Source organism: Leptinotarsa decemlineata, unplaced genomic scaffold (genome assembly GCF_025532065.1).
Source record: "Leptinotarsa decemlineata unplaced genomic scaffold, Ldec_3_MD MMD2_tig00000882_RagTag_RagTag, whole genome shotgun sequence".
Classification (NCBI taxonomy): domain Eukaryota; kingdom Metazoa; phylum Arthropoda; class Insecta; order Coleoptera; family Chrysomelidae; genus Leptinotarsa; species Leptinotarsa decemlineata.
This window is the reverse complement of record NW_027412556.1, coordinates 5,147,417-5,170,915: the sequence shown is the minus strand read 5'-3', so window position 1 is coordinate 5,170,915 and position 23,499 is coordinate 5,147,417. Positions and strand designations below refer to the sequence as shown.

General features: G+C 35.9%; 1 protein-coding gene across 6 annotated transcripts; it reads right to left on the bottom strand.

The window, feature by feature from the left end:
- Positions 1-1,229: 1,229 nt before the first annotated feature.
- Positions 1,230-22,241, bottom strand: LOC111508819 (adenylate kinase isoenzyme 1). Of its 6 annotated transcripts, none has more exons than XM_023164436.2 (4): positions 22,095-22,241; positions 6,113-6,250; positions 5,276-5,647; positions 1,230-1,420 (listed from the first exon to the last, which is right to left on the bottom strand). In XM_023164436.2, exons 1-4 carry the CDS (start codon positions 22,104-22,106, stop codon positions 1,349-1,351), a joined length of 594 nt encoding a protein of 197 aa, XP_023020204.2. In that variant the 5' UTR covers positions 22,107-22,241; the 3' UTR covers positions 1,230-1,348. The 6 variants fall into 6 exon arrangements, with proteins under 6 accessions (XP_023020204.2, XP_074030980.1, XP_074030978.1 ...); XM_074174879.1 differs by lacking the exon at positions 22,095-22,241 and adding an exon at positions 21,318-21,338; XM_074174877.1 differs by lacking the exon at positions 22,095-22,241 and adding an exon at positions 19,405-19,425.
- Between the last annotated feature and the right edge of the window lie 1,258 nt (positions 22,242-23,499).

Sequence of the window (23,499 nt, the reverse complement as noted above, 5' to 3'; positions counted from 1 at the left end):
ACTATTGGAATTTGAACGACCGGTATAAAATCGGCCGTCCACAATCGGTGTGTGTGCAATTAGCCAGAGCTGGAATCCTTTCCGACAGCGGACGCTCTTGGCTGTGCCGTGCCGGGTTAGGCTAATTGCACACAAACTGATTTTTATACCAGTCGTCCAAATTCCAATAGTGAACCACATGTGGGAACGGGACCTGGCACACATGCCTACCGGTGATCGGCGCCGGTAAAATACCGGTGAACAGCCGTCCACTGCCACTGTTTCGCCGGCAGTACCGGGAAGTAGTGGCGTACGTGACTAAATACACTCTTGCATACTCACCGGTTTTTTACTGACCATTCCAGTCTTGACTGCTACGTGAAACTGTAGTTACTACGTATTAACTTAGTTTTGGTAGTGCGTACTAATTACGGTGACCAGTAAAAATCCGGTGAATCTGCAAGCACCCGCTACCATATTTTTATGGTCGGTAAAATCGGCCGGTATTTTACCGGCCGATTTTATACTGGCCGTCCAAAATCAGTGTGTGTGCAATTGGCCTTGATGACTTGTTTATTTTGTGGAAATTCATGATCACTTTAATGAAATGAATGAAAACACTTTTGTCTAATAGCCACTAGTCAATTTTGTTGGAATCGACGAGCAACTCGATTTATGTAGGTCTCCACTCTTGAGTTTATAAGTTTATCAACCCCTAAAATCTTCAGTGTTGAATTTTGAAGTAGTTCGTACAACTACCCCTCCTTCTATCTTACCTACAAACCCCCGATATAACCGAGTTTTCAAAGTTCACATTTCAGTTTTATACTTGATAATGGGGTTGAACCCGAAAACGGTCGTATGAATAAAATTAACTAGTGGTAATTAGACAAAAGCGTTTTCATTAATTTCATTGAAGTGAATACTGACAATTGATAAAGAAAACATTGGATAATTAATGTATAACAATTCTGGCAGCATTTGCCACCAGTTTTTCAATCAATTCCGAATACTACGAAATCTACTGGAAAGTATATCATGATATTCACACAGAAACCTATATATTTGTACAAAACTGAAATTTTAGTCAAGATAGTCAAGGTATTCAAACAAAGCACTTTTTCCAGTCACCAGCCATGCTTTTCTTGCCGCGTGTTTCTACAACCAAGAACCAAGTTTGCATCTTCAGGGGATGGAGAAAACTGAACCAAATAGTGGCATATCGGTTAGAAAAAAAAAAATAGTTGATATATGTCAACAGTGCGAAGTTTATTTTTTATTAATAAATAACTGATATAAATTAAAACATTTTCTAAATCTTGATTTCACCGTGCTTATTTAGGTACTAGTAGACCTCGTGAAACCTTTCTTAAGCTACCAGTAAATCCAAGTACGTAGTCACCTCAGCAAAAATGTCATCGACATTTCTTTCTGCGTTTATCTGTAACAAAAGACGGAGTTTGAAATGAAGATAGAAAAAGGCACGTCAATATTATCAAAGGTTGTAAAAATTTGAAGTAACTTCACAAAAAGCAGTTTCGTTTTTTGATGATTATGTGTTTGTTTTTCTTAGCTAATGTGTATACATATTCCTCTTAAGGCATTATAACGAAAGGAATAACAGTGTGCGAGATATCTCATCATTGGAATTTCTAACTGTGGATGTATACAACATAACCTATATAAATTACTTCATTTCAATTTTCATTACAATTATAGTGTTCGTTTCGGATATTATTATTGCTATTATATCTTTTTCTGCTTATTGAAACACATATAATATATTTTTGATGTAGATATGTTTCAAATAATCATAAAAGGTTTTCTTATTCGAAGTTCATTGTAGAAAACGCTCAGAGCAATGGAAAAAATATGAATAGGTAACTAAAAATTAAAAAAACTCTAGAAAAACTCTACGATACATAGGGAGACGTGAAAGTTGCTATTATGTTTTTATTCAACTCGGTCAACCAATCTCCAGGGCCGTAATTTAAAAGGGAATAATTCCCACACTTATAATCGAATATTACCGAAACACCCCGAAATATAAAGTTGAATTTGATTTCTCAGTATGAAGTGAATGTCTACGATCCAAAAACTACAACAAAAATACAGGTCCGTATTTAAAAATTCATTCAAGGATGGGGGTGGCCTCAGTCAGATGAAACCCTATATAAAAAATTAATGGATATATTCTGAGAGCCCACATCAAGTGCCAATAGCAAAATGTGAACAGATTTTCAATATGTCTGCGAATAAAGCAGATATAGGCAAAAATATAATTTGGGTTTTTTTTTGTTTTTTCTGTATATCTCCAGAACCAAAAGAGCTATATTCAATTCCTTCACATCATTGAATAGGTCTCTAAGATACACAACTTTGCCACAATTTAACCGACACTATATCTCTTATCGTTTACGTGATCCCCACGTACAGAAACGAATTTGAATAGCCCTGTATAATGTAGATATGAGATTTGAATCGTGGGAAATACTAGTCTAGACGGGGGTACACCGTCGTGCACTACAAAGTTCTTATGAGAAGAAAGCTGAGCAATAATCAGCCCAGTTCTGGTGATAAACCAAGTGCAAGGAAATTATCGGAAATTTCGTTCTATACTTGTTTGAATGTTTTGGTCAGTATATCTAAATCCATTCCAGATATTTCCGATAAGAACTGGTGTGCTAGAATTTAATCCATTTGAATTACGAAACCAGGAAGCGTAAACTAAAAGTGTTATTGTGTCAGGAAAAAAAAGGAATATTATTCCTCCCTCATAAATGATTCTAGCAATAGAAATAAAAAGATTTGGGAAATAGTCAATATGAAACTTAACAGGCAATCTACAGGAGTGAAACGAATATCAATAAAGGTGAACGATGATATACTTGATGATCCTATCAAAGTTGCAAATATTTTTGCGGAATATTTTGCCAAATCTATACAAGATAAAATTGCCAGGGTTTATGAAATACCTGTACAAAACACCGGCACAACAGGGATACATGTTCCCAATTCGTTCTACTTCTTACCTTTTTCTGATTATGAGATTAAAAATATCATATGTGGACTAAAAAATAAGAAATCTCTTGGTATTGACGAAACTCCTATTGAACTCATAAAAAAATGTCAAGATCTCCTTTCACCGTATTTGTCGAAACTAATGAATATGTCTGTCGAAAATGGCAAATGAAAATATTGACAATTATAGGGGAATAGCGGTGCTCAGTCCCTTTTCAAAAATTTTCGAACGAGCCATGTATGAGAGACTTTCAGATTACTTGAAAAAATTTGATTTGCTAACTACCCATCAGTATGGATTTCGAGAAAAGAGATCGACTGAGAGTGCTACGTCAAAATTGGTGCGATACATATATGATGAAATGGATGTAAATAATTATGTGGTGGGAATATTTTTTGATTTGTCCTGTGCTTTTGACGCGATAAATCTAGACATTTTAGAAACTAAACTCAATGTCCTGGGTATTAGAGATCGGGCAAACAAGTGGATAATGTCATTTGTAAGGCATCGGCAAATTTTTGTCAAAATTAAAAGGGAACTTTCCGAAGGTGAAGTTATTGATATTGGAACCCCCCAGGGTAGTATCCTTGGACCACTTCTTTTTCTCTTATATGTGAACGACTTACCAAACTTCATAGAAGGAGGCAGGTTGTTCATGTATGCTGATGACACCTCGATGGTGATTACTGGCCACACACTGGAGGAAATTTCTATCAAAACCGACAATGTTGTCAAACAATTTCTTTGGTGGTGCGACAATAACCGTCTAATTCTTAATTCGGAAAAAACTAAAATTATGCAATTTTCCACAAATCCTAGGTCACTGTCCAATAATATATCAATCAAAATAGATAATTTTATGGTCACTACCAGCCCGACCAATACCTTTCTCGGCACAATTATTGATGAAAAATTTATGTGGTCTGATCAAATCAACAGCGTATGTCAGAGATTGAACAAATCGTTTTTTGCCCTATATTCACTGAAATCAACCTTGAACAGGTCATCCCTGCTAAACGTTTATTACGCCTTAGCCTACTCAGCTATTAGCTATAATATCACCACATGGGGACAAGCTACAGAACGGAACCGGGTATTCATGATCCAGAAACGCATTATTCGATTAATATATAGCCTGGAATACCATGAATCGTGTAGACCAACTTTTAAATCTCAAAAAATTCTTACCTTAACAGGTATATATTTATTCAAATTATTGATAGACACACATAGGAATATCATCAACCTACAAAAAAATTCAGATCTTCATCAATACTCTACGAGAAAACAGGAGAATATACATCTCAGAAGCTTCAAGCACCTCTCGTATAAAAAATCACCAGAGTGGGCAGGAAGTTACTTTTATAACCTGCTGCCGAAGGAAATAAAAAATACCACCGTTAACAGATTCAAAAAGCTTGTAAAAACTCTACTGGCTGACAATCCGCTTTATAATATTCAAGAATTCGTAGATCTTCTAAATGTTAATAAATAGTAATTTTGCATTCAAATCTGGGTGAGAATACTTGTTTATTGTACTGTTTCTTTAACATTTTTATATCATTAATTCTACCTTTTTTTTATATATTTTTTTCAATATAATGTTAGATTTTAATGATTGTATCCGGATGTATCCGATGATTGTAACTAACGAACCTACACTTATGTGGCTAATGAGGTAATAAAGTTATCTATCTATCTATCTATCTAATTCAAGAGTGGAATGAATCAACTCTTTACCGAGTGCCTGGAAACAAACGTCAACAAAAGATCTCTAAAGATTAGTACAGAAAACGAATTCATTGCAATGGGTGTTTTGGGAAGATCAGAGAGAAGATGGTATTGTTCAATATTTGACAGACCTTTTTGGTGTACTGTGGAAAAAGTATCAGCTAAAAAATAAAATCAGAAACTACTATGATATCGAAAGTCGCTCTTAAAAACAGTTAGAGTTTCTCCAAATTGTTATGTTGGACTAGCTCCTGTAATGATAAGTTATTTATGGTTTGACTGCTGTAATATCCTCAGATTATAAGAGCTTACCAAAACATCGCAGCAATCTGGGCCAGGCGAGTAGAGGGACCTTTCGCTGACTTGTCATTTTCTGTTAGAATTCACTCCATGTCTATAACTTACAACCGTTCGCAGTGAGGAAAGAAAATACCATTCGCCTTCACAAACTTTCAAATATTATTCTTAATGCTTACAAATGATCACTTGGTCGCTTGGAACATACTCAGGTGACAACGGTACCAGTAAAACTAGGCCACATACCTTCTTCAGCTTGTCCGGATACTGCTGTACCACTTGATCGTTGTGAGTGTTGAAAGTGTGCAACCTCTTCTTTATCGTTTCTTCATTATCATCTACCCTTCCGGAGGTTTTCGCCCTACCCAATAACCTTTCTACTAAAGTGTTTTCTGAAGCATCGAAAAAGAGAACCAAATTCACAGGTGCTATGTTTTTCTCGAACAAGATACCTTGTTCTTTTTCTCTGGGATAACCGTCTATCAGGAAACCTTTGGAGTCGGGCAATGCTTTGATGATCGCTTCCTTGAGGAGATCAAGAACCACTTCCATCGGAACAAGTTCACCCCTCTCCATTATCGCCGTCAGTTCTTTACCTCTTGGAGAACCGCTCGAGACCTTGAAAATTAATGATTTGTTAATTTGATAGTACGGAAATTCAGGCTGGTTGTTACAGGCTCGTATACATTCACAGCCTCCTAACTCTGAAATTACTTCAATTTACTTCCAAATCTTCAATTTTTAAAATAGTGGAAACTGCTTTTTATTCATAGAAAACTGAAATAAGTCATGTTTTACCATGAATTGACATGAAAAATTCAATTCAGTTACATCTTTTGAAGAGACAATCATGATATTTGCCTCAAAAGTTTTTTGAAAGGCTGTGAATTCATATTCTAAAGAACTTTCTCGAATACGATTTGTGTGTAGGAACCAGTAAACTGTTCTGATCATCGATAATAAAAAAGATTTGAATCCATAGGGAACAACTGGAGTCCACTGTATAGATATTTGTAAGATTGAATTTGTGAATTCAATTTCATTGATTAGTTGGGCAATGAGTAAGATTTTATAAATAGTTACCTCTGCTCGTAGGAGATCTCCAGAAGATAGATGAGTGAATCCATATTTGGCAACGATTCTGTCACATTGGGTCCCTTTGCCGGAACCAGGTCCACCCAAAACCCAAATGATGGGAACTTTTATTTCGGGAACAGGTGCCTGAAAGTAGATGGATTTGGCATTACTGACCATTCAAATAAAAAAAAAGTTTTGAGGTTAACCGTTGTTTAGTTTTGAAGCATTCGAATTGGAACACCGATTTTTGAAATTATTTTCGAAACAAGAGCGGATCTAGGGGGGTCATTGGGTTCACCATCCCCCCTCAGCTGGGTCCAGGACCTAGGTGGGCCACTAATCAAAATTGTTAAACATAATATATTTATATTTTTTTGCCACAATATAGATTTTATTCGAATAATTTCAATATACCTCTTTTACTTTTTTTCTCGAAGAATACGGTCTGTAATATTTTCAGCATATGTTTTTCTCTTGATCTGCCTAGCTGGGGATACTGTGGAGTTCTATCTACTGGGTCGTATGGCCGTTATCACATCACCTTTGATAATGTCTATTGCAGTAGTAGACGAACGTTAAGCATAAAAACCTGCAGACTACGGTCAAAACCCCAGAAAATAAGTTTCATACAATTTCAAATGCAGTTCATTTCTAATCAACAACTTTTGATTCCCAGCGTGTTCCCAAACCACCAGGCTGGTGTGATGACGTCACAGTCTGTTTGAATAAGGGCTACTTCCGGAAGTAAATGACGCGAAATGAACTTTGTATACCTACTGCCGGAAAAGGTGGCAGGTTGAGGAAAGCGCTCCGCGTGACTGGGTGGTCTGTCTCGTTGAGGTATACGCCTGGTCGTATACCTCAATACAATAATCAGTATCAGTTTGAGAATGTCCATATAGGACGAAACCGCAGTAACATTAGTTACAATTAGAAGTGGTAAAAAACATAGAAATTTTCATTTCTCTTTTCATTATATGACCTTTTTTCATAAAATATGACAAGTAATCCCTACCTGAAATTGACATCATTTAATATACAAGAGCAGATTGTTGATGGTTCACAGATGGATCAAAAACACCTTCAAGCTCTGGTGCAGATGTTTTCAGTTGCAGTTCATAAAAAAGCTCTAAAACAACGCATTTTAAACTTATCATTTCAACCTTTTTCTTCAAAAAATTATTTGAATACTTAAAAAAGAGGAATGAAATAATGCATTCAACATTTAAAGGGATTCGTTTCTATTTCACCATTTGGCAACATCGGTTATAGCTAATAAAGGACAATGAATCTATTACCTGTATGGGACATATTTCAGAGGCGTACTGTTCTATCCGAGTTCCGACACATTCTGTGACATTTGACACTTTGTGCACCTAACCTATCTTCCTCTATATGAATAAATAACAAAACAACTGTTGTTTATGCGGCTTGTGGAGGTGGTATTGAACTATAATTTATATTTTGCCTTAATTGTTGATTTATAAAGATGATTTTCCTTTTTTGAAGTAGAATATCTAGGTACGTATAAATTATTTCAACTTGATAGAATAGAATAGAATAGAATAGAATAGAATATTTATTTACCAATATTTGATACAATAGTGTATATTTGGCACGTCACTTAAATATCACACACAAATAAATATCACAAATGTCACAAATAAATGTAGAGTCATGTAACAAGATGAATAAAAACTGAATCATCACATTTTCACACATGAACATATTTACAAATATGATTGTATAATATAACTTATACTTGTCAATTTCACAAAAAAACAGGTGTATATGAGACAAAACAAAATATTTGTCAGGTGTATATGGGATAAAACAAAATACTTACACTACACAAAAAGTTTACACAATGAGGAAATAATTGATGAGGATATAGGCGCTGTTGCCAATATGTGAATTAGAAACATCTCCCTTAAAAAATTAAAACCCAATATTTGAAACATCAATTTGAATACTTTTCGAAGTGAATTTGAAAAACTCATGAATTAAACTCAACTTTATTTTGTTCAAACTTGCATTTGCTCTAATAAACCATATTGAGGAACATTCTCCATTGTTTGCGTAGAGATTGGTAGAATCTAATCTCATACACAGGTCGATAAAAATATTCTCGCGCGGACAGTCAAGCGGCGTAGGAAGCTTTGACTCCTACCGAGCACCATCTAAATTGATAGCAAAATGCCAAAAAAGACTCCCCTCGATAGGAAGACTCAACAGATTGTCTCTGGTATGGATTCCTGGCCATACTGGCATGGAAGGCAACGAGGCTGCTGACTTCCTTGCAAAAGAGGATGCTGCAAGCAGCTTCATCGAACCAGAACCTGTCACTGGCATCGCTTTAGGCTTTGCCAACAAAATTATAACTGACAGGCAGTACGGTTTCATCAAACAATCTAGCACTGAAAATGCCATAGCTGATTTCCTCGAAAAAACAGTGCGAGCGTTAGACGAATCATCAAAATGTCTGGCTATTTTCCTTGACCTTGCTGTCTTTGATACGGTCTCACATAATATCCTTTTAAAAAAATTAGAATACTATGGAATTCGAGGTCTCGCATTGAACCTGCTGCTGAACTATTTGAAGTACAGAACACAAAAAGTAAAGATTGGAAGAGAAGTGAGCTCAGAATTGACTGCCAAAAGGGGTGTACCACAAGGGACTATTCTGGGGCCACTTTTTTTTGGTTTATATCAATAATATAGTTCAAATACGAGACTTGTCGTCCAACATAATATGCTATGCCGATGACACAGTTCTGATATTCACAGGCACAAGCTGGGAAGAAATAAAATCAACCGCAGAAGCAGATCTGAAAAATTGCAAATTTGGCTGGACCATAACCTTCTCACCCTAAACGTCTCTAAAACTAAATTCATACCTTTTACACCTACGGTTAATACACAACCCACTACATATTATTCTATAAACCTTCACAAAACAACATGTGCCTGCCCAGAAATAGATCGAGTATCATCAATAAAATATATAGAAGTGACTCTGGATCAGCACATTCGGTGGACCGAGCACATCTCGAATTTAAATAAACGACTGAGAGCATTATTGCACAGATTTTACACTATAAGAGATATCCTCTCACGCAAAAACCTACTAATGCTTTATACTTCCCTAGTAGAATCCGTTCTAAGATACAGTATTATAATACGGGGAGGAGCCTTCGTTAACAACTTACGTCCTCTACATATCATACAAAATTCCATCATGAAAATCATATTCAGAAAAAAGAAACAGTATTCCACAAAATAACTATATGAAAAAACAAAAACCTACTAATCAGTCTTTTGTATGTTCATAAATGTATAATTCGGGTTCACACAACTAAATACTCACTTCGAAGCAGATCTGTCCAACCAACCAGACAAACTAGTAATGAAGAATTAGCAATACATACATTTAGAAAAGCTATAACTCAGAGAACATTTCTATTTTTCGGTCCAAAATTTTAATATGAAATACCAGTACATTTAAAAAAAATCGACAAACTAAGAAATTTTAAAACTGAAATAAAGAACTATATTCTAAAAAACAAGGAAACTTTCTATAAAATACAACGATAGTGAATACACCCACCATTTGCTGCTGTTGTAGAGGACAGGGTTCTCTACAAATCGTCGAATATCTTTCAGAATTTTGGTAAAAATACGTGCACACATCAAATATACAGGTGTTTTGAAGTTATGCTTTACATAAGAGTTAATTACTTTCCTTATTTATATTTTTTTTATCTCGTAAATCTTTGCCCGCCAATATTTTCAATATTTTTAAGATAATTTTATGTACAATACTAATAGTTTTTTTTAGAGAAGCCCTGGATAAAACACATACACAGGCAATTATGTCTTGGTATATTTTACTCAGAGAGCAAATCTAGCCCCATTTTGTGAAAAAAAAAATGTAATTTTTTTTTGTACATGCAATACTTGAATAAAAAAAAAATTATGGCGAAATCTTCCAGGATTGGCTCACTCCAAGGCGTCCATTCCTCTTCGAAGCTTGGAACCAAACAGTTGTTGGACTACAGTAGGGATGAACTACGATGTTCAACAGGCATTTTCACAGGTTACTGTCGTCTGAATCATCATATGCAGAAACTCGGACTGTCGGAAGACAGTGTGTGTCGCCTCTGTTTGGAAAATGATGAAACAGTAGACCACATACTTTGTGCCTGCCCCGCTGGGGACCGAATTAGGTTTTTAGAGTTCGGCAGAGCCGTACTCTTTTCATCTAACATGAAAGACCACTCACCATACAAACTAATCGGCTTCTTTAAGAAGCTGGGTTTATTTGGTCGAGTGTGAGTAGGCGTGAGCCATAATAAACCCCTGCGAGTTACGGTGAGGGGTTGAATAGACCCACTCACTTTCGACCTAACTCAACCTACCCTGTATATTTGAACAAAGCTAGAACTTGAAAATCTAGAGGCGTAATTTTCGATGGTTAATTTTGCATGTTAACGCAATGGCAGTCAGTCAGTACGCCACGTTGTCCAATTGAACCCACCAACTTCCGAAATTTCAAAAAAATATGTATAAATTAACCAAACTGTGACCGAATACCAATAAAACCAACGCAATCGATTCGAATTACGTAACATTCAAAGTCCAACCAAAATACTCATTCTGTAAATAACTCGAGCGAGGATCACGTGAAATATCACATAATCAAATTTTTAATCGTGCATAAACACTCACCATGGAGAAAAATCAGACTGCAGTTTCACTGACGCGGCGGATGTTTTTCACGGATCCCGTCAGTCATTCAACAAACACGGCTGCGATGAAAATACTTCAGTCAACAGACGAAGCAATTATTACTTCAAACCGCGCGGCATTGAAAATGAATGTTTATCCGTGCCAAAAATTGTGTTATTTTTATATAAAATGAATTCACCGAACCTTGTAAATAAACTGAAGGAGGTATATTGATTATCTTGTCTAGAGTAACTGATGCGATTATTATGTTTTGTTCGGAGTACTGATTGCATTCAATTTAAGCACAAAGAGGGTCAGTCGTTTAGGCGTGAAAGAGCCACATCCATACATACGTCCTCACACACATTTATACTAGTATAGAAGATGAAATATATAGATGGGAATAGATGATTCCAAAAGTAACATATTGTCAATTATGAAAAATAATCATGAAATAATTCAAATTTATTTAAGCGATTACATGAATTGAGAGATATTTCAACCTCAAATTTAATATTCTTAAACAAAAACACTCAGTATTCAGAATTCCATCTTTTAATATTCCAAGTTCATGGACATTGATACGATCACAGGATATAGAAATATAAAACAATCTCCAAATAAGCAAACTTTGCACAGATTGCTTACTGAACATTTTACCGTAGTACAGCGACCGGATCAAAGTTGCAATGTCAGCGTATAAATCTTAGTAAATATTGGAGGGAGGTCAAGATCAAGAAGATACAGCATTAGAAATTCTTTCAGTATCTATTAATCTTCAGAGAAGGTTCCAGCAATGCAGCACATTTTTGATTAACATTGCAGTGTAAGTTTATTCCTGAAGTATTTTCCGCGTTTCGTCACAATAAATATTTAATTGAGTTTTTAAATGAGTTCTTTCATTATTTGGATGAATGATGAATGGGTGAAACAGCGAATAAAATCCTCTCGTTGATAAGCCAAACGAGTAATGAGTTGCGACAATATCATATTGAACAAATCGCATTACGCTACTGCATCCATGTGTTGATGGTGTGGTACGAGTTGTAACCGTAAAAACTACTAGTGGCGAAATGAAGCGTGCTGTCACAAAAATATGTTTATTGCCAATCGATTCTGAACATTAAGTTAAAAATCGTGATTTGTTTTGACTGTTAATATTTCATTTGTATTTTCAATCAATTTGAATGTTCACGACCTTTCAAGGCGGGGACATATGTTAAATTTCTTATATGATACGCCCCTGTCATGTTTTATGACAACTGTCATGACGACAGAAAAGAGATTGTCAAAACAACGATAGAAATGTTGGTTTTTGTAACTCCGTAAAATATACATTCATTAAATATATGCAACAGCATTTTCAATTACCAGAACCAGCACAGATTCGAGTGGTAGCGATAGGAGTACATAAATAAGGATACAAATACAGTCCACTTCAACAGCAAGGCACTCCAGCACCAGAATAATATACATGCATTGGAAGGTTCAAAATAGATGAACATTTCAACCTAGCAGACCACTATTATAATATTCATGCAGTCGTTGTTCACTGTGATTCTGGCGTTGAATTTGGTCATTATTACGCCTTGGTCAAAAACGAAACGGACTGGTTTAAGTTTGACGATAGTCGTGTCACGAAGTGTTCTGGCGATGCATTGAATTTATTGGAGTCTCTGGAGACACCCTACATTTTGTTTCATAAGAGAGAGGACATTGTTAGATCAAGATCTTTAGATGATGTGGTGCTGCAGGTTTTTCCGGGTTTTCCTGCAGCTGAAAAAGCAAATGCGCCACTGGAATCAATGAAGTCGCCCCGGAGCGCCAATTAATTTTTATTGTTGTTTTCATTTTATTTTCATCGTTGTTTTAATAAAATGTGCAATGTACAAATCGACAAAATGCCAACATCCACCAAAAAAATGCCGATATGCAATTACGGTTTTCAGTTACGCTTGATTCGTGTATATATTTCCCAGTTGGTGAGAGACCTCTGGTTGTTATAACAATGGATGTTGTAAGCTTTGGTAAATGTGTCCTTGGTTATGGTGGATGATGATGCGTATTAAAATCGTATCCTGTACATAATCGTTGTGATATGTGAACCCACCTTGCTTGTACAAGATGGCCTCTCTCTGGAAGGAAGTATGAATCTTTTGGAATAAACAAATCACTCACCAATACTTTACTGCATTTACCTCGGCATTCACTAATGACAGCAACCTCATGTGAGTTTGTTGACATTTCGATAAGTTTTTACTAGTTTGACAAGTTGTGTCTAAGCATATTTTCCTGTACGAATCTTTTTTTTTTTGGTTCTGAATAATTTTCTGTAGTAGTCATTACATTTCTACAAGTTATATCTTGTGATGCACTGTTTGGTATCTTTTGTGTAGTAATGAATATTACTAGGAGTTTTTCCAAACCGTTATTTCAACACCTAGACACGTGTTTAGATCACCAAGTGATCATTTTCATTTCCTATGCGAATTTCCGAGTTATAGTCAATAAGAGAGTGTGTTTTCGGCGAGTCTTGGCCTACACCTGCCGATATAAAGGAGATGTCTCCCAGAGACCTGTCTACCTTCCTGGAAAGGACAGGATGGATGATGACCTAGGAGTACAACTCCTCGGGAGGATGTACAATGGGTCACATGTGGCCTAAGTGCTGTGGGCATACAGTTACTCTACAGATACACACAGAGAAACCAATCTTTCTTTTGAAAGGTGCTGGCTCTATATCAATTCAATTCAATTCAATTCATTTATTACCTTTTTTGCCATATGAAATATGTTAGGTTCGTCAATACACAAGTAGATATAGATAGGTCATTTATACAAATTATGCAATGGAGACGCTATTCATAAATATAAAAATAAAATTTACACACTATACTCATAAATATAAAATTACAAAATATACACACTATATCAATTTTTACACAGATACACGTATATGCATATACTTATACACGAATGTTCAACAAGTTTCAACTAAATCCAGAAATTCATCTATTGCATATATAGGATTATTGGCCAAGAAAGTTTTCACACTTTTATTAAATTTGTTGATAGAAATTGTCTCTTATAGTCATCGGCAGTAACTTATAGTAGAAAGTTCCAGCCCATTCTGGTGACCGCTTGTAAGATAGATTTCGAAAACTTTTTAATAAGTGTATGTTATTGTGATTTCTTGTCGAATAACAGTGAATATCCGAGTTTTTCTCGATGTTTTTAATGTTGTTATGAATGTATACTAATATTTTTAATAAATAAATTCCCAGTACAGTAAGTACTGGGAATTTGAAGACTGATCTACACGATTCTCGATATTCTAGATTGAAAATCAGTGGTATATTTTTTTTTTGATTGATGAATACACGACTACATTCCGTTGCTTGTCCACATGTGATAATGTTATAACTAATTGCTGAATGAGCGAGAGCATAGTAAACATTGATTAGCGATGCTTTGCTTAGGGTATATTTTAACCTGTAAATAGCAAAAAATGCTTGGTTTAATTTTTTGCACACACTATTGATTTGTTCAAACCAATTGAATTTTCAATCAATCATAGTGCCAAGAAATGTATAGTTCACGCTTATAGATACCTTAAAATCTTCTATTTCGAGGAGAATTTCTTCACTGGCTACCCGTTTCAATGAAAATTGCATGTATTTTGTTTTCTCTAAATTAATAATCAATTGATTGACATTACACCAAAGTACAAAATCTTTAACGACATTGTCTGTTTTTATGCAAACTTCTTGGAAAGTATCCCCTGTAACTACTATTGAAGTATCATCTGCATACATGAACAACCTACCTCCTCTGATAAAGTTAGGCAAGTCATTCATATACAAGAGAAAAAGAAGAGGTCCGAGTATATTCCCTTGTGGGGTCCCTCAATCAATTTTTTCGCACTTGCAAAGTCCTGTCCCAATTTTGATATAGTTGTTTCGATTTCTCATGAACAAAATCAGCCAATCATTCACCCCGTCTCGAATACCCAATGCATCCAACTTCTTTTGCAGGATTTGTGGATTAAGGACATCAAAGGCACGAGATAAGTCGAAAAATTTTCCATATCACATAATTATTCTGTTCAATATTATTGTATATATATATATTGTACCAGGTCTGATGTTGCAGTTTCTGTGGATTTTTTTTCACGAAATCCATGTTGGCAAGGGGTCAGCAGATTGAATTTTTCTAAAAAGTTTGAGAGTCTCTCATGCATGCATCTCTCCAATACTTTCGAAATTGGACTGAGAATGGAGATGACCCTATAATTATCAACATTTTTCGGATCACCCGCCTTGAATATAGGTATTGTTTTTGATTGTTTCAGAACATCTGGGAATTTTCCCATTTGACAACAATATAAAATTCTTGGGACTTAACAGAAACACTAATTTGAAATTTACAAATCATATTGACATGCTAAACAAACACTTATCATCCGGCTGCTTTGCTCTAAGGTCTACAACTGGAGAGTTAGGTTATGCTGCAGCAAAAAATGTCAATTGTGCTCTCATTGAGTCAAACTTGAGGTACGCAACCAAGTTCTGGGGTTCGTGTACTAATGAACGAGCGGAACATAACCATCGGATATAACCACAACAAAACACAATTTCAAATGGCAATATACAGGAAACCTACACAAACAAGCTCTACCATACCCGCAAATTCAAACCGTTCACCATCACAAAAAATTACTGCATATAACGCATTCATATATAGAATGTTGAGGATACCACTCAGCAAGGAAGCTCGGAACAAAGAACGGAAAATCATATACCAAATAGCGAACGAAAACGGATACACCCAAAAGACAATATATAAATTAGAAAACAGAATCAAACAAAAAATACAGAACAAGGATCAAGCCAACCCAACAGACAAAACAACACAACGATGGACAGCATTTACGTACGTAAGACACCAAACCAAAAAACTAACAAATATCTTCAAGCCATTGAACATCAACATCACATACAAGCCAAACACGAAAATAAGACAAAAAATAAACAGCTATGAAAAAGAAGAGGACAAAAACCAAAACGGGATATACAGTATACAATGCTCGGACTGCAACAAATTCTATATCGGCCAAACCAAGAAAAAACTAATCCAAAGGTACGATGAACACAAAAAGGCATACATAAACCCAATAGTATATAAATCAAACCTCGCAACACACGCCATACAAAACAAACATAACTTTTCCCCACCAGAGAATATAAAACTTATAAATAAAGTAAATAAGGGAAACCGTATGGACATTTGGGAAAACTAAAATTCCATAAATGTAACAGTCAAAAATCACTTGTAGTAGTGTAGTTTATGCAATTAGTAGTATATCTATCTAGATGTAGTTATTCGCATGTTCTTTTTTTACCAGTATTTGTCAATAAGGTCCTGTATCTTCGATAATAAACACATGTTCTCTCTTTTTCTCAAATCACCCTCTTACCGTAGTTAACAAACACCCTGTGTAATATCTCACTTTTGAATCTGTTTAAATGATAGTATGTCTGATATTATTTCAGTTACGTCCCAGAGAAATGACTCACCAATAAGGGCAGCACAGCTAGTCTATATCCTCGAAGAAAAGGCATCGTACATTTGAAAGGAGTTTCTAACCAGATGTGTTTCTCCAATACAGTTTGAAAATGCTCAACAGTCATAGAATAACTTAATCTCAGCAAACATCTATATCTTCCACATACCCTCGTGTTCAATTGCAACATTATTTAATGAGTTTGAACTAAGTTATGACTGTGATTCTCAAAAGAGCAGTGCACTCGAAATAATAGTATAAAGGTCATTTATTTGGTAGTAAACATAAGCTTCTTTTTTTTCTGTGTCGTGTTGATCGTAAATCATGCAGAGAGATGATGTTCGATTCATCGAATGATGTAAAAAAGAGAAATTGGAAATATCATACCATATCATATCCGTTACTTTTGATTTATATATTTTTGTTCTCACAAGGTATGAATTCTCAGCAACAATTATTGGAGCAAAACTAAAGCATGCTTGGTCGAGACCAGATATGAAAACAACTTTTGAAATACACGGTTCAGATCAATTTATCAATGCAGTGTCAGTTTTGGCAGTAGATGACATGATTTGAACCTTGATACATACTGATGAATTAACGCATTATATCGTCCTTATATTTGAACGCGCCAGCCCAGCACTGATAAGGTCTCAAATTAATTACCATCGGTGGAAGAGGTCAACTCTGATGCAGGATGCCAGAGAACGATTTGAAGAAATAAGAAGAGAAACCTTGGAAGAGGATAATGGACCAATCTTTGCCAAAATTGAAAGCACGTGCTTGAAGATCCGACAAGACATGGAGAATACTCACAACAGGAAGTGGGAAAAGTTGGTGAGGAAACAATGCCCAAATGCAGAACAAAAACAGGACAACTATGAAGCCACCAACGTCATCTACATGAATTCCCGCCCGCTCACGGACATAGAGGAATCCTTGTTGAGGAAAGGTCTAAACTTCGCCATTGCACCAACATCTGTGCCCACTTTGGAACTAATAACTGCAGTGGAATCCACCAGTTCCCTTATTGATCAGATCGAGGCAGGAGATTTCAGATGGAAAATCAGAGAACAGCTAGATCGAAAATCAGTTCCAACTTCTAACATCAGCGCTGAAAAACGAAGAGCCCTGAACGGGCTACGTAGGGACAACACCATCAAGATCTTGCCTGCAGATAAGGGAAACGCTACTGTTGTGATGGATACTGATCTCTACGAACAGAATATCGAAGAGGTGCTTCAGAAAGGAAAATACACGAAGATCGTAGGAGAACCTACTGCATCAATTGAAAGGAAGTTGTACCAGACTTTGAAAAAACACCAAGTCTATTTTTTGGACAAAGAGAGATCATCGCTAACACCGTACCACAGTAAGCCCTCTCACTTGTATGGACTACCCAAAATCCACAAAAAGGATTTTCCGCTCAGACCGATCATTAGCTCCATAGATTCAGCCACTCAGAACTTGTCCAAATTTTTACTACCAATAATTGAACCACTGCAAGGTAAAACATCATCTTTTGTGAAAAGTTCAAGGCATTTTGTTGAACTGCTAGGGGGAATCGAAGTCAAAGAGCAGGATTAACTGATCAGTTTCAACGTGGAAAGCCTATACACCAATGTTCCTGTCGAAGAAGCACTTCAAATCATACAGAAAAAGCTATCCGAAGATGGGGACCTGAAAGATAGAACAAACATACCGATACAAGTAATCATGGAATTACTAGTATGCTGTGTACGAAACTGCTACTTCCAACTGAAGGACGAATCCTTTAGGCAACATGAGGGACTGCCAATGGGATCGCCACTTTCACCAGTTGTAGCTTCTTGATCAGCAGGACAGTAAACCACAATCTGAGACTGTAATTATCACGTTGTTGTCTGAAGCTGAGTTAACATTATTATAGTAAATGGGTTAGTTGCTTATACCAGTAACTTGTAAGGCGACAACTAACCCAATGTCAACCTACGAGACAAGTTACAAGTACTTACACCAGTAGCGGGGATAGGCAAGTGAATAGCCAGCCCATCTATTCACTTGCTAACTAGCCTTCCCCTTCCACCACATTTCCCGCTAGCCACGCAAGCAGTTTAGTAACTAGCCTAGTGGAGACGGGTACGGATGCACGCCGACAATGAAACAATGGCATCTTTACGTATCTAGTGCACGTTGGGAACTGGCAAAGAAATAATTACTTTTCTCTCATTATAATCGGAAAAAAAGCGCTAGTCAAGTATCAGGCCTAGGGCATGAAAATGGTGATGGCCGAGCGATGGCGAAGCAACACGACGGCGGAACGGTGGCGATGCATACAAACAGCATATACATCTACAGTATAGGCGACGCGCACGAAACGAGTGACGGCGGCGTGAAAGCGAGGAGAACAAACTTGTGCGATGTGGTGGCTCACGATCACAGTAGTGTTGTGTAGAAAAATAGTATAATACCAATACCAAATGGAAATTGATAACGAAGAATTTATCTCATGTATTTTGTCAAAACCTGATCTATGGGACAGTAAAAATATTCACCTTAGCCCGTATTAAAGGGTAGAAAATTCGCCAAAATGACTTTCTTTCTTCCATTTATTGAATGAACACCATCTCTAGGTTATAATAACTACGTTCTGATTAGTAAACTTGGCTCCAATAGTTCTCTTCGATGTAAACTGTACGACTGACTGACCGAAGTTTCCTGCCCATGCAAGATACTTCTCTCCTCATCGCTCGTGGTCGCCATCGCTTGGCCGTCGCGATTTTCGTGCCCCCAGCCTCAATCCACAGTAGCCGTAAATAGGCAACTTTGCTATTAGTTTACGATATCCCCATGCATGGACTCTAATTCGAATAGCCCTGTAGATAGTTTAATCGATAATGGCTATTACAGTTTCGATATGTATTCTGTAAAAGGGCGGTTTTAATTAATAAGCAGATTTGAACGGAAACTTGAAAATAATCGCAACTTCAATTAAATGATAATTGTTTTCATTCTTTATTTTTCTCACCTTCATAAAAAATTGTCCAACTGAGAGAATCAGGTACAGTAACGTTGAGTAAACACTATAATGTTTCGAGAGAAGCATGAAAATGTAAAAACTGATGTGGTCGAGCTGAATTAGATCTAAAAATAAATGGGTTCGGTGTGTAGGAGTGGACTATTTGGAAATAAACAGAAAATGGAAATGGAATAATTTTTCACTTCAAATTTCGCTTCACATGATTTTTACGAGAAGTAACTGTACTATTGTATGTACACCAAATTGATATGTTGTCTCACACTTTACTTATTTAGAACAGATGAGAGAGTCCGTTGGAAGGACAAATGTGTTTTCATTTGTACTTTTCAGTGAGTTTTCAACAGTCGATTTGGACCAGTATGGAATTTACTGTGATGTAAAGTATGAAAAGTATGAAAACTCATTTGTTAGGATCGTGTTAGGAATCACACGTTAAAAGGTAAGACCTCGTTAGTCCTTAGCTCGCACAAGTTTCTCAACTTCTGAGAGTTGTCGTTTGTATGGGGGCGACAGCTGATTAACGGAAAAACAGATTTTTTTTTAACATAGTACTCTCATCATACAGGATGTCAATTCGAATACGTACTACTCTCTATAAACAAAATCTAAAAATATGCAAAAACACGTCAAACTTATTTCTCAGGCGGACATTTTGCAGGTTAATTTTCAATAAAATTACCTCAACCATATAGCAGGGGCTGACAAAACCTCTTAAATCTCAACTACAAATGGGAGTTGAGTAATATCCCATTTTAAAGGTAGTTTAGCTTTATTTTCAAAAATACCATACTTGACCTTTCTTTTCAGTAATTTTGAAGAAATCTCATAGAATCTCTCTCAAAATACTCTAAAATTCCGAAAAAGTACAAATCTCAGGGTGGTGTTTTAAAAACATTCGATTTCAGATGGATGGGTTGATGTCGTTCAACTGAAAACTGGTCTAAAAATGTCCCCCTTACGACCAGTCGACTAAAAAAGTTTTCTCTCTTCTCAACAAAAAACTTGAATCATAAACCACGCTGAATTCCTGATCCAAATGCTTGCCTCCAATTTTTATGTGTGTATCTTTTCATGAATCTTTTCAATCTTGGAAACAGAAAACCAAACCAGCGAACCAAATCTGGTGAGTAAGGTGGCTGATGCATGATTACGGTGTTGTTTTTAGACAAAACATTTCGAATAAGCAATAACGAGGGAGGAGGTGCATTATCGTGATACAAAAGCTATGAATTGTTTTTCTACAATACTGGAAGTTTTCTTTGCATTGCTTCTCGCAAGCGGCGCATAACTTCAAGATAATACTCCTTATTGACTGTACGATCATGTCGCAAGCACTCCTGATGCACTATGCCGCGGTAATAGAAGAAAACAGTGAGAAAACCTTGACATTTGAACGAACTTGGCGTGCTTTTTTTGGTCTTGGCTCTCCTGGGCTCTTTCTTAATGATGATTGGACTTTGATTTCGAAGTCATAACCATATACCCATGATTTGTTACCAGTTATGACCCTTTTAAGCAAATCTGGATCGCCGTTGACGTCATTCACCTGAGCGATACTCACGCGACCGATTTTTTTGTCAAAATTCAGCAACTTTGGAACGAATGTCGCTGCCACACGCTTCATTTCCAAAATTTACCAAAAAATCGCATAGCATGAGCCATCCGATATTCCGACATATTCAGCAACTTCTCTAATAGTGATTCGATAATTCTCCATAACAATTTTCTTCCCACTCAACATTTTTATCGGTTGTTGATGTGCTGGGGCGTTCAGGACGAGCGTCGTCATTCACATCTTCTCGACCTTCTGTGAAAAGCTTTCATTACTTGTAAACATTTTTCTGGCTCAGTACAATCACCGTATGCCATTGTCAACATTTAAAATATTTTTGGGCACTTACTTTCATGGTTTACCAAAAATTTGATACAAATTCTCTGATCCACTTTTTTCTATAGCAGAAAATCGCCGAACACGCAAAAAACTTCAACTTTTATGCCTCTCACCAACAAACTAAACATGCTAAACACCTAAAACCGAGAGCATAGATTCAAGACGAATGTACCAAAATAAAAAAATCTCTAATCGGATGTACTTAGCCCGCGAAATTTGAATATTCAATTTATTTTTTTGAACAGTCCAACCTCCCCCAATCACAAAATTTAAGTAACGACAAACGTTCAAGAAATTTGGCACTCAACTTTATTTCCTCCAATTACGTCATAGATATAAAACCATATCAGTCAACTTGCAATCTATTAGGTAGTGAAATGATGTCGTAACAATCGGCCAATTTCTGTTCTGGTTCAACAACTGATTCCGTTTTGTTTTGAGCGATTAGCTCGAATTCAGAAACAGAGCAAACCTAAAGTGCTGGTGTATCTCCAGTTTGTACTGTGAATAAATAATTTTTTTCTCAAATTGACAAGGATGGAAAATATTTCCTCTCCTAACGACATATGCAGTAAAATGTATATGATTTCAACCTGAATATAACCCGTGAAATAATTTTAACGCCTTCTATGTACACTGGTTTTTACATGAACCTAACCTTCAATTCAAAGTAGGTCATTTGATAACACTCTTGAAAGGTAAGTTCGATGAAATTTAATTTTTTCTGACAATTTTAGTTCCTTTCTCCGATTGAATTTTTTTATGAAAATGAAAACATTTTACTCACCTCTAAATGCATTTCCACTTTCTTTGGAGCTGTCACTACTGTTTGGTCGGCCACTTCCACTTCTCGCCAATCAATATTAAACAGTGGCGTACGTGAGATGTTTGATTAAGACGATTCATTCAATATCGTAAAATTTGACAACATTGAACCCTGTCATCCTCAATGGTGGAATTCGAAGTTTTGGAATTATACTAATGATAATGATATTTATTTGTAGAAAGATCGTTTTATACTGCTATAAAGCATAGGAAATATCACAATGTAACAACTATTGTGAAAATACGTTATTACATATAGGCTGTCTGAAGACCCTGTCCATGCGTGTACTTGAACTAATAAAGTGCAACAAAGAATCACTACCTGAAGAGGTACATACTGCTTACACTACAGTTCAACTTTTCAAAATAATTTCGTTGTTAATTATAGATATATTAGTGGAGGAGTGAAAGCCAAAAAGTATTTTGCCCTGGCTATAGTTGTTCATAGGCATCAGGCACTATTTCTGATGACATTTTGAAGTTATTTAATAATGATGGCATGTGTGCTCTGATATTACTTGATTTCAATTCTTGTTTATCAAATCGTATCTGTCTGGTGATTCTCAAGGGGAAAATTAAATGAAAATTGAAAGGGGTATATTTTTAGGAGAGGTTGATTTTTGGGAAATGAAGGTTTTGGCATTCTACTTTCTCATTTGATATGGAAGTCTGCCAAAAAACGAAAGGAGTGTGTTTTTTCTTATAATTTTAGCCAGATTTGGTACTTTTCAGTATCAAGAGTAAGGCAAATTTCTTACGGCGAAACATCGCATGTCTACCAGTGAGGGTGACAGTATTCTATGTAAGTGAAATTTCACCTCTTTCATTTACTATATTGTAAAAAAAATATGTTTTGTATAATTCAATGTTCATTTAAAAAATAGATAGATAGATATTTTTTCTTTCGTGTAATTGAATGTTTATATGGAAGTAGCTGTTTCGAGAGGATTTTTCTTTCAGTTTGTGCCTGAAACTTTCTTTTTCGCATGATCTATACATCTTTGTATATAGTTTAGTTTGAAATTATTGCTTTATTACTTTCTTTGTACTTACTTACTTACTTTCTTTTGTATGAAGATGGAGAAGTGGAAAGCCAAAACCTTATTCAATCAAAAAACTATTACGATATTTTAATGAACAGCAAAAAAGGTCAACAAAATTCAATTCCGTGATAATAAGCCACTTATTTGAAGAAAACAAAATTTTGCTGGTCTATATATTGTTCTTATTGAATTTGAAAATTTCTGAAGTTAATTTTCCACTTTTTACATTCACATCAACACATCAATCATTTGAACACAACAGAGTGGTGACATTCGATTTATCATTACGAAATTTATCACTATTGATATTGTTACGACATGAGA

Excerpts from the sequence above, each read along its gene's own strand:
- LOC111508819 (XM_074174876.1), bottom strand. The coding sequence starts at position 16,587 with ATGTTGCAATTGAACACGAGGGTATGTGGAAGATATAGATGTTTGCTG. Across the intron at positions 6,251-16,410 it reads TAGCTGTGCTGCCCTTATTG|GCACCTGTTCCCGAAATAAA; the intron begins GTGAGTCATTTC and ends ATCTACTTTCAG. Across the intron at positions 1,421-5,275 it reads ATCCGGACAAGCTGAAGAAG|ATAAACGCAGAAAGAAATGT; the intron begins GTATGTGGCCTA and ends CTTTTGTTACAG.